The 12,500-nt window shown below is 46.9% G+C and overlaps 1 protein-coding gene across 1 annotated transcript in view; it reads right to left on the reverse strand.

The window, feature by feature from the left end:
- The window catches only part of LOC307208451 (cytoplasmic dynein 2 intermediate chain 2-like), a 10,685-nt gene extending 10,360 nt beyond the window's left edge, over positions 1 to 325 (reverse strand). Inside the window, exon 1 of the mRNA XM_079996509.1 lies at positions 119 to 325. Within this exon, the coding sequence (XP_079852635.1) occupies positions 119 to 196 (78 nt within the window). The 5' untranslated portion in view covers positions 197 to 325. The remainder of the gene's footprint in view (positions 1 to 118) is intronic.
- Positions 326 to 12,500: the final 12,175 nt, after the last annotated feature.

The following is a 12,500-nucleotide window of genomic DNA, read 5'->3' on the forward strand; positions in this document are numbered from 1 at the left end:
ATTGATTTATAGATAAGAATTGATTGGTTCTATATTGATTAATTGATATATATTGTTAATTGATTAATACAATAATAGAGATACAATTAGGGATTAATTATTCTTTTCCGACGCCCACCTCCTCGCAGCGCCTTCCCCGCTCGGCCCGCCACACCGAGGCCACGTCCACGGCGCCGCCGGCCGCGTCGGAGAACATCGCGCAGGAAAGGCCGAGGCTTCTCTCGGCGGACTAGGCCGCGTTGCCAGGGCGACGGCGGCGACGCCGCGCGGGGGGATGACGTGCAAAGAGGCGTCCTCTCGCGAGAAGAGCGGGGAGGGGACGGAATTCCGCGAGAATTGGGAGGGAATCGTCTACTATTGGTGGGAAACGGCGCCGGAGAGACGACCTCTCGCGAGAATTGGAAGGAGATCTCGCGAGAAGGGGGGAACCAGCGCCTGAGCGCCGTTCTCTCGCGAGATTTCGAAAGCGAAGCTCGCGGAGCAGCCAATGTCCCGCGAGAATGGGTGGGAAAGCGCGCCGGAGAGCCAACGTCTCGCGAGAATGGGTGGGAAAGCGCGCCGGAGAGCCAACGTCTCGCGAGAATTGGTGGGAAATCGCGCTGGAGGAAGCGTCCTCTCGCGGGACTTGGGAGGAAATCGCGCGGAGCGGCCTATTTCTCGCGAGATGTGGGAGGAAATAGCGAAAAATGTGAAGAAATCGCGGTGGGGAGACGTCGTCTCGCGAGAATTCGGAAGGTTATCGCACTGAGCGGCCTACTTCTCGCGAGAATTGCGGGGATATAGCGCTGGAGGAAGCGTCCTCTCGCGGGACTTGGGAGGAAATCGCGCGGAGCGGCCTATTTCTCGCGAGATGTGGGAGGAAATCGCTTGGAAAGGGCCGTATTCCTGCGAGACTAGGTGGGAAGAGGTCTACTTCTCGCGAGAACAGGGGAAATCGCGTGGTGAGACGTCTTCTCGCGAGATTTGGAAAGGAAAGGCTCGGAACGAGGGGAAATGGCGCGGGGTGGCCTAATTCTTGCGAGACGCGGCGGGGAGCCGTCCTCTCGCGAGATTTCGGACTACATCTCGCGGAGAGGCCTATTTCTCGCGAGACCTCGTGGAAAATCGCGTCGGGGAGCAGGAAATCTCGCGAGACTTGTGAGGAAATCGCGCGGGGAGCTCTACGTCTCGGGAGAACTCGGGAGAAATCGCGCGAGACTTGGTGGGGGGAGAGGCGAGAACTCGGGATAAATATGGCGGGAAAGGGCCGTATTCCCGCGAGAGTTGCTAGCGGCCAATGGCGTCGCTTGGCCCGATTCTCGCGAGAGTTCGAGGGAATTCGCGCGGAAAGAGCCCTGTTCTCGCGAGACGTGGAGTCAAATCGCGCAAAAGGGACCAATTCTCGCGAGAGGTCGCTCGAAATCGCGCCGCCGAGCCCTCCGCCGCCATTTTGGTTGAGGGCAAATTTATTCTCAATATATCTTCCTATTTATAGATAGAGAGCTATATAAATTATATATATATTAATAATAATATAATATAATATAATATAATATAATATTAAAAAATCTATATTTTAAATAGATATTTATTCTAAATTCTAAATTTCTTCATTCTTAATTTTATTTATATATATATATTAAATAGATATTCTAAATATATTTCTTTTATTCTATATTTTAAATAGATTTTTATTCTAAATATATTTCTTCATTCTTAATTTTATTTATATATATATATTAAATAGATATTCTAAATATATTTCTTTTATTCTATATTTTAAATAGATATTTATTCTAAATATATTTCTTCATTCTCAATGTATATTTCTATTTATAGGCAGAGAGCCGCTTAATTTTATTTATATATATATATATATTTTAAATAGATATTTACTCTAAATATATTTCTTTATTCTCAATGTATATTTCTATTTATAGGCAGAGAGCTGTATAAATTATATATATATATATATATATATATATATATATAAAATAGATATTTATTCTAAATATATTTCTTCATTCTAAATGTATATTTCTATTTATAGGCAGAGAGCCGCTTAATTTTATTTATATATATATATTAAATAGATATTTACTCTAAATATATTTCTTTATTCTCAATGTATATTTCTATTTATAGGCAAAGAGCTGTATAAATTATATATATATATATATATATATATATATATATATATATATAAATCTATATTTTAAATAGATATTTATTCTAAATATATTTCTTTTTTCTCAATGTATATTTCTATTAATAGGCAAAGAGCTGTATAAATTATATATATATGAAAGGATGAGATTTAAAAATTAAATTTAAATTAGATTTTTAAAGGATTAAATGTAAAAATGACATTTAATTATAAAAGAAATAAATGTAGAAATTTAATTTAATTTAATGGGAGGAACGTCGGAGGGGGCGGCCCGAGGAGGTCCCTATTTCCATGCAGAATATGGAATAGGAGGTCTCTATTTTCATTATAGAGAGAGGAATAGGAGGTCTCTATTTTCCTGATAGAGGGAGGAAGAGGAGGTCTCTATTTCCATTATAGAGAGAGGAATAGGAGGTCTCTATTTTCCTTATAGAGAGAGGAATAGGAGGTCTCTATTTTCCTTATAGAGGGAGGAATAGGAGGTCTCTATTTTCCTTATAGAGGGAGCAATAGGAGGTCTCTATTTTCCTTATAGAGGGAGCAATAGGAGGTCTCTATTTCCATTATAGAGAGAGGAATAGGAGGTCTCTATTTTCCTTATAGAGGGAGCAATAGGAGGTCTCTATTTTCCTTATAGAGGGAGCAATAGGAGGTCTCTATTTTCCTTATAGAGGGAGGAAGAGGAGGTCTCTATTTCCATTATAGAGGGAGCAATAGGAGGTCTCTATTTCCATTATAGAGAGAGGAATAGGAGGTCTCTATTTTCCTTATAGAGGGAGGAATAGGAGGTCTCTATTTTCCTTATAGAGGGAGGAATAGGAGGTCTCTATTTTCCTTATAGAGGGAGCAATAGGAGGTCTCTATTTCCATTATAGAGAGAGGTATAGGAGGTCTCTATTTTCCTTATAGAGGGAGCAATAGGAGGTCTCTATTTCCATTATATAGGGAGGAATAGGAGGTCTCTATTTTCATTATAGAGGGAGGAATAGGAGGTCCCTATTTTCCTTATAGAGAGAGGAATAGGAGGTCTCTATTTTCATTATAGAGAGAGGAATAGGAGGTCTCTATTTTCATTATAGAGGGAGGAATAGGAGGTCTCTATTTTCCTTATAGAGAGAGGAATAGGAGGTCTCTATTTTCATTATATAGGGAGCAATAGGAGGTCTCTATTTTCATTATAGAGGGAGCAATAGGAGGTCTCTATTTCCATTATAGAGGGAGGAATAGGATGTCTCTATTTTCATTATGGAGGGAGGAATAAGAGGTCTCTATTTTCCTTATAGAGGGAGCAATAGGAGGTCTCTATTTTCCTTATAGAGAGAGGAATAGGAGGTCTCTATTTTCCTTATAGAGGTAGCAATAGGAGGTCTCTATTTCCTTATAGAGGGAGCAATAGGAGGTCTCTATTTCCATTATAGAGAGAGGATGACGGTCGCCCCGTATCAGGTGGCCCCCCTTTGTTAGTCCTCGTAATACGGAGTCCGATCAAAGTGGTCCGACGAAAATCCGAGGTACGGCTGATTTTTTGGGGCGAATTTCGAAAGAATCCGGTCCTTGAGGTTCAAAGTCCTTTCGCCTTCCGGAAGCAACTCGCTACATTTTGAGGAGATCCGTCACGTAACTTATATAGGTAACTTGTTGCAGAATATGGAAGAGGAGGTCCCTATTTCCATGCAGAATGTGGAAGAGGAGGTCCCTATTTCCATGCAGAAGATGGAAGAGGAGGTCCCTATTTCCATGCAGAATGTGGAAGAGGAGGTCCCTATTTCCATGCAGAATGTGGAAGAGGAGGTCCCTATTTCCAGGCAGAATGTGGAAGAGGAGGTCCCTATTTTCCTGGAAGAAACAAGGGCTAGGTCCCTATTTCCATGCAGAATGTGGAAGAGGAGGTCCCTATTTCCATGCAGAATGTGGAAGAGGAGGTCCCTATTTCCATGCAGAATGTGGAAGAGGAGGTCCCTATTTTCCTGGAAGAAACAAGGGCTAGGTCCCTATTTCCATGCAGAATGTGGAAGAGGAGGTCCCTATTTCCATGCAGAATATGGAAGAGGAGGTCTCTATTTCCATGCAGAATGTGGAAGAGGAGGTCCCTATTTCCATGCAGAATATGGAAGAGGAGGTCCCTATTTCCATGCAGAATGTGGAAGAGGAGGTCCCTATTTCCATGCAGAATGTGGAAGAGGAGGTCCCTATTTCCATGCAGAATGTGGAAGAGGAGGTCCCTATTTCCATGCAGAAGATGGAAGAGGAGGTCCCTATTTCCATGCAGAATGTGGAAGAGGAGGTCCCTATTTTCCTGGAAGAAACAAGGGCTAGGTCCCTATTTCCATGCAGAATGTGGAAGAGGAGGTCCCTATTTCCATGCAGAATGTGGAAGAGGAGGTCCCTATTTCCATGCAGAATATGGAAGAGGAGGTCCCTATTTCCATGCAGAATATGGAAGAGGAGGTCCCTATTTCCATGCAGAATGTGGAAGAGGAGGTCCCTATTTCCTGGAAGAAACAAGGGCTAGGTCCCTATTTCCATGCAGAAGATGGAAGAGGAGGTCTCTATTTTCCTTATAGAGGGAGGAAGAGGAGGTGTCTATTTCCATTATATAGGGAGGAAGAGGAGGTCTCTATTTTCCTTATACAGAGAGGAATAGGAGGTCTCTATTTTCCTTATAGAGGGAGGAATAGCTCTCTATTTTCATTATAGAGGGAGGAAGAGGAGGTCTCTATTTTCCTTATAGAGAGAGGAATAGGAGGTCTCTATTTTCCTCATAGAGGGAGCAATAGGAGGTCTCTATTTCCATTATAGAGAGAGGAATAGGAGGTCTCTATTTTCCTTATAGAGAGAGGAATAGGAGGTCTCTATTTTCCTCATAGAGGGAGCAATAGGAGGTCTCTATTTCCATTATAGAGAGAGGAATAGGAGGTCTCTATTTTCCTTATAGAGAGAGGAATAGGAGGTCTCTATTTTCCTCATAGAGGGAGGAATAGGAGGTCTCTATTTTCCTTATAGAGAGAGGAATAGGAGGTCTCTATTTTCCTCATAGAGGGAGCAATAGGAGGTCTCTATTTTCCTTATAGAGAGAGGAATAGGAGGTCTCTATTTTCCTTATAGAGGGAGCAATAGGAGGTCTCTATTTTCCTTATAGAGGGAGGAATAGGAGGTCCCTATTTCCATGCAGAATGTGGAAGAGGAGGTCTCTATTTTCCTTACAGAGGGAGCAATATCAGGTCGCCCCCCTTTGATAGTCCTCGTAATACGGAGTCCGATCAAAGGGGTCCGACGAAAATCCGAGGTTACGGCTGATTTTTGGGGGCGAATTTCGAAAGAATACGGTCCTTGAAGTTCCAAGTCCTTTCGCCTTCCGGAAGCAGCTGGCTATTCCTCCCTCTATAATGGAAATAGAGACCTCCTATTCCTCCCTCTATAATGGAAATAGAGACCTCCTATTCCTCCCTATATAAGGTAACTTATATAGGTAACTTGTTGCAGAATGTGGAAGAGGAGGTCCCTATTTCCATGCAGAATGTGGAAGAGGAGGTCCCTATTTCCATGCAGAATGTGGAAGAGGAGGTCCCTATTTTCCTGGAAGAAACAAGGGCTAGGTCCCTATTTCCATGCAGAATGTGGAAGAGGAGGTCCCTATTTCCATGCAGAATGTGGAAGAGGAGGTCCCTATTTCCATGCAGAATGTGGAAGAGGAGGTCCCTATTTCCATGCAGAATGTGGAAGAGGAGGTCCCTATTTTCCTGGAAGAAACAAGGGCTAGGTCCCTATTTCCATGCAGAATGTGGAAGAGGAGGTCCCTATTTCCATGCAGAATGTGGAAGAGGAGGTCCCTATTTCCATGCAGAATGTGGAAGAGGAGGTCCCTATTTCCATGCAGAATGTGGAAGAGGAGGTCCCTATTTCCATGCAGAAGGTGGAAGAGGAGGTCCCTATTTCCATGCAGAATGTGGAAGAGGAGGTCCCTATTTCCATGCAGAAGATGGAAGAGGAGGTCCCTATTTCCATGCAGAATGTGGAAGAGGAGGTCCCTATTTCCATGCAGAATGTGGAAGAGGAGGTCCCTATTTCCATGCAGAATGTGGAAGAGGAGGTCCCTATTTCCATGCAGAATGTGGAAGAGGAGGTCCCTATTTCCATGCAGAAGATGGAAGAGGAGGTCCCTATTTCCATGCAGAATGTCCCTATTTTCCTGGGAGAAACAAGGGCTAGGTCCCTATTTCCATGCAGAAAGCGGAACAGGAGGTCCCTAATTTCACGGGAGAAACGTCGGAGGGGGCGGCCCTAGGAGGTCCCTATGTCCATGCAGAGGATGGAAGAGGAGGTCCCTATTTTCATGGGAGAAACAAGGGCTAGGTCCCTATTTCCATGCAGAAAGCGGAACAGGAGGTCCCTAATTTCACGGGAGAAACTTCGGAGGGGGCGGCCCTAGGAGATCCCTATTTTTGTTGCAGAATATGGAAGAGGAGGTCCCTATTTCCATGCAGAATGTGGAAGAGGAGGTCCCTATTTCCTGGAAGAAACAAGGGCTAGGTCCCTATTTCCATGCAGAATGTGGAAGAGGAGGTCCCTATTTCCTGGAAGAAACAAGGGCTAGGTCCCTATTTCCATGCAGAATGTGGAAGAGGAGGTCCCTATTTCCATGCAGAAGATGGAAGAGGAGGTCCCTATTTCTGTTGCAGAATATGGAAGAGGAGGTCCCTATTTCCATGCAGAATATGGAAGAGGAGGTCCCTATTTCCATGCAGAATGTGGAAGAGGAGGTCTCTATTTCGCCTTCCGGAAGCATCTCGCTACATTTTGATTAAATCAGTCACGGTCAATTGAACTCGGAAACCTTGTCTTGGAGAGCCGTCCAAAGGTGAGGGGAACCGGCGCTTGCAGCCTGCCGCACCAGCATGGCCGCCGCAAGGGGCGCTGTTCGGCAATGCTGATTGGCTGCCAAAGGCGACGGATTGATACGATCTGAAGAGAAACCAGAGGATGATCTCGAATGAAATGAAAAGAGGGACCTCCTAGGGCCGCCCCCTCCGACGTTTCTCCCGTGAAATTAGGGACCTCCTCTTCCGCTTTCGGCATGGAAATAGGGACCTAGCCCTTGTTTCTCCCATGAAAATAGGGACCTCCTCTTCCACATTCTGCATGGAAATAGGGACCTCCTCTTCCACATTCTGCATGGAAATAGGGACCTAGCCCTTGTTTCTCCCAGGAAAATAGGGACCTCCTCTTCCATATTCTGCATGGAAATAGGGACCTCCTCTTCCATCTTCTGCATGGAAATAGGGACCTCCTCTTCCACATTCTGCATGGAAATAGGGACCTCCTCTTCCATATTCTGCAACAAAAATAGGGACCTCCTAGGGCCGCCCCCTCCGACGTTTCTCCCGTGAAATTAGGGACCTCCTCTTCCGCTTTCGGCATGGAAATAGGGACCTAGCCCTTGTTTCTCCCAGGAAAATAGGGACCTCCTCTTCCACATTCTGCATGGAAATAGGGACCTCCTCTTCCACATTCTGCATGGAAATAGGGACCTCCTCTTCCATATTCTGCAACAAAAATAGGGACCTCCTAGGGCCGCCCCCTCCGACGTTTCTCCCGTGAAATTAGGGACCTCCTGTTCCGCTTTCTGCATGGAAATAGGGACCTAGCCCTTGTTTCTCCCATGAAAATAGGGACCTCCTCTTCCATCCTCTGCATGGACATAGGGACCTCCTAGGGCCGCCCCCTCCGACGTTTCTCCCGTGAAATTAGGGACCTCCTCTTCCGCTTTCGGCTTGGAAATAGGGACCTCCTCTTCCACATTCTGCATGGAAATAGGGACCTTCCTCTTCCACATTCTGCATGGAAATAGGGATCTCCTCTTCCACATTCTGCATGGAAATAGGGACCTCCTCTTCCACATTCTGCATGGAAATAGGGACCTAGCCCTTGTTTCTCCCAGGAAAATAGGGACCTCCTCTTCCACATTCTGCATGGAAATAGGGACCTCCTCTTCCACATTCTGCATGGAAATAGGGACCTCCTCTTCCACATTCTGCATGGAAATAGGGACCTCCTCTTCCACATTCTGCATGGAAATAGGGACCTCCTCTTCCACATTCTGCATGGAAATAGGGACCTCCTCTTCCACATTCTGCATGGAAATAGGGACCTCCTCTTCCACATTCTGCATGGAAATAGGGACCTCCTCTTCCACATTCTGCATGGAAATAGGGACCTCCTCTTCCATCTTCTGCATGGAAATAGGGACCTCCTCTTCCACATTCTGCAACGGAAATAGGGACCTCCTCTTCCATCCTCTGCATGGACATAGGGACCTCCTAGGGCCGCCCCCTCCGACGTTTCTCCCGTGAAATTAGGGACCTCCTGTTCCGCTTTCTGCATGGAAATAGGGACCTAGCCCTTGTTTCTCCCATGAAAATAGGGACCTCCTCTTCCATCCTCTGCATGGACATAGGGACCTCCTAGGGCCGCCCCCTCCGACGTTTCTCCCGTGAAATTAGGGACCTCCTCTTCCGCTTTCGGCATGGAAATAGGGACCTAGCCCTTGTTTCTCCCAGGAAAATAGGGACCTCCTCTTCCACATTCTGCAGGGAAATAGGGACCTCCTCTTCCACCTTCTGCATGGAAATAGGGACCTCCTCTTCCACATTCTGCATGGAAATAGGGACCTCCTCTTCCACATTCTGCATGGAAATAGGGACCTAGCCCTTGTTTCTCCCAGGAAAATAGGGACCTCCTCTTCCACATTCTGCATGGAAATAGGGACCTCCTCTTCCACATTCTGCATGGAAATAGGGACCTCCTCTTCCACATTCTGCATGGAAATAGGGACCTCCTCTTCCACATTCTGCATGGAAATAGGGACCTAGCCCTTGTTTCTCCCAGGAAAATAGGGACCTCCTCTTCCACATTCTGCATGGAAATAGGGACCTCCTCTTCCACATTCTGCATGGAAATAGGGACCTAGCCCTTGTTTCTTCCAGGAAAATAGGGACCTCCTCTTCCACATTCTGCATGGAAATAGGGACCTCCTCTTCCACATTCTGCATGGAAATAGGGACCTCCTCTTCCATCTTCTGCATGGAAATAGGGACCTCCTCTTCCACATTCTGCATGGAGATAGGGACCTCCTCTTCCATATTCTGCATGGACATAGGGACCTCCTAGGGCCGCCCCCTCCGACGTTCCTCCCGTGAAATTAGGGACCTCCTCATCCGCTTTCGGCATGGAAATAGGGACCTAGCCCTTGTTTCTCCCAGGAAAATAGGGACCTCCTCTTCCACATTCTGCATGGAAATAGGGACCTCCTCTTCCACATTCTGCATGGAAATAGGGACCTCCTCTTCCACATTCTGCATGGAAATAGGGACCTAGCCCTTGTTTCTCCCAGGAAAATAGGGACCTCCTCTTCCACATTCTGCATGGAAATAGGGACCTCCTCTTCCACATTCTTCATGGAAATAGGGACCTCCTCTTCCACATTCTGCATGGAAATAGGGACCTCCTCTTCCACATTCTGCATGGAAATAGGGACCTCCTCTTCCACATTCTGCATGGAAATAGGGACCTCCTCTTCCACATTTTGCATGGAAATAGGGACCTCCTCTTCCACATTCTGCATGGAAATAGGGACCTCCTCTTCCATCCTCTGCATGGACATAGGGACCTCCTAGGGCCGCCCCCTCCGACGTTCCTCCCGTGAAATTAGGGACCTCCTATTCCGCTTTCGGCATGGAAATAGGGACCTAGCCCTTGTTTCTCCCAGGAAAATAGGGACCTCCTCTTCCATCTTCTGCATGGAAATAGGGACCTCCTCTTCCACATTCTGCATGGAAATAGGGACCTCCTCTTCCACATTCTGCATGGAAATAGGGACCTAGCCCTTGTTTCTCCCAGGAAAATAGGGACCTCCTCTTCCACATTCTGCATGGAAATAGGGACCTCCTCTTCCACATTCTTCATGGAAATAGGGACCTCCTCTTCCACATTCTGCATGGAAATAGGGACCTCCTCTTCCACATTCTGCATGGAAATAGGGACCTCCTCTTCCACATTCTGCATGGAAATAGGGACCTCCTCTTCCACATTCTGCATGGAAATAGGGACCTCCTCTTCCACATTCTGCATGGAAATAGGGACCTCCTCTTCCATCTTCTGCATGGAAATAGGGATCTCCTCTTCCATATTCTGCAACAAAAATAGGGACCTCCTAGGGCCGCCCCCTCCGACGTTTCTCCCGTGAAATTAGGGACCTCCTCTTCCGCTTTCGGCATGGAAATAGGGACCTAGCCCTTGTTTCTCCCAGGAAAATAGGGACCTCCTCTTCCATCTTCTGCATGGAAATAGGGACCTCCTCTTCCACATTCTGCATGGAAATAGGGACCTAGCCCTTGTTTCTCCCATGAAAATAGGGACCTCCTCTTCCATCCTCTGCATGGACATAGGGACCTCCTCTTCCACATTCTGCATGGAAATAGGGACCTCCTCTTCCACATTCTGCATGGAAATAGGGACCTCCTCTTCCGCTTTCGGCATGGAAATAGGGACCTAGCCCTTGTTTCTCCCAGGAAAATAGGGACCTCCTCTTCCACCTTCTGCATGGAAATAGGGACCTCCTCTTCCATCTTCTGCATGGAAATAGGGACCTCCTAGGGCCGCCCCCTCCGACGTTTCTCCCGTGAAATTAGGGACCTCCTCTTCCGCTTTCGGCTTGGAAATAGGGACCTAGCCCTTGTTTCTCCCAGGAAAATAGGGACCTCCTCTTCCACATTCTGCATGGAAATAGGGACCTCCTCTTCCACATTCTGCATGGAAATAGGGACCTCCTCTTCCACATTCTGCATGGAAATAGGGACCTCCTCTTCCATATTCTGCATGGAAATAGGGACCTCCTCTTCCACATTCTGCATGGAAATAGGGACCTAGCCCTTGTTTCTCCCAGGAAAATAGGGACCTCCTCTTCCACATTCTGCATGGAAATAGGGACCTCCTCTTCCATCTTCTGCATGGAAATAGGGACCTCCTATTCCGCTTTCTGCATGGAAATAGGGACCTAGCCCTTGTTTCTCCCAGGAAAATAGGGACCTCCTCTTCCACATTCTGCATGGAAATAGGGACCTAGCCCTTGTTTCTCCCAGGAAAATAGGGACCTCCTCTTCCACATTCTGCATGGAAATAGGGACCTCCTCTTCCACATTCTGCATGGAAATAGGGACCTAGCCCTTGTTTCTCCCAGGAAAATAGGGACCTCCTCTTCCACATTCTGCATGGAAATAGGGACCTCCTCTTCCATCTTCTGCATGGAAATAGGGACCTCCTCTTCCACATTCTGCATGGAAATAGGGACCTCCTCTTCCATATTCTGCAACAAAAATAGGGACCTCCTAGGGCCGCCCCCTCCGACGTTTCTCCCGTGAAATTAGGGACCTCCTCTTCCGCTTTCGGCATGGAAATAGGGACCTAGCCCTTGTTTCTTCCAGGAAAATAGGGACCTCCTCTTCCACATTCTGCATGGAAATAGGGACCTCCTCTTCCATCTTCTGCATGGAAATAGGGACCTCCTCTTCCACATTCTGCATGGAAATAGGGACCTCCTCTTCCGCTTTCGGCATGGAAATAGGGACCTAGCCCTTGTTTCTCCCAGGAAAATAGGGACCTCCTCTTCCACCTTCTGCATGGAAATAGGGACCTCCTCTTCCATCTTCTGCATGGAAATAGGGACCTCCTCTTCCACATTCTGCATGGAAATAGGGACCTAGCCCTTGTTTCTCCCAGGAAAATAGGGACCTCCTCTTCCACATTCTGCATGGAAATAGGGACCTCCTCTTCCACATTCTGCATGGAAATAGGGACCTCCTCTTCCACATTCTGCATGGAAATAGGGATCTCCTCTTCCACATTCTGCATGGAAATAGGGACCTCCTCTTCCATCTTCTGCATGGACATAGGGACCTCCTAGGGCCGCCCCCTCCGACGTTTCTCCCGTGAAATTAGGGACCTCCTCTTCCGCTTTCGGCATGGAAATAGGGACCTAGCCCTTGTTTCTCCCAGGAAAATAGGGACCTCCTCTTCCACATTCTGCATGGAAATAGGGACCTCCTCTTCCACATTCTGCATGGAAATAGGGACCTAGCCCTTGTTTCTCCCAGGAAAATAGGGACCTCCTCTTCCACATTCTGCATGGAAATAGGGACCTCCTCTTCCACATTCTGCATGGAAATAGGGACCTCCTCTTCCATATTCTGCAACAAAAATAGGGACCTCCTAGGGCCGCCCCCTCCGACGTTTCTCCCGTGAAATTAGGGACCTCCTGTTCCGCTTTCTGCATGGAAATAGGGACCTAGCCCTTGTTTCT

Source organism: Podarcis cretensis (assembly GCF_951804945.1).
Source record: "Podarcis cretensis genome assembly, contig: SCAFFOLD_37, whole genome shotgun sequence".
NCBI lineage: Eukaryota > Metazoa > Chordata > Lepidosauria > Squamata > Lacertidae > Podarcis > Podarcis cretensis.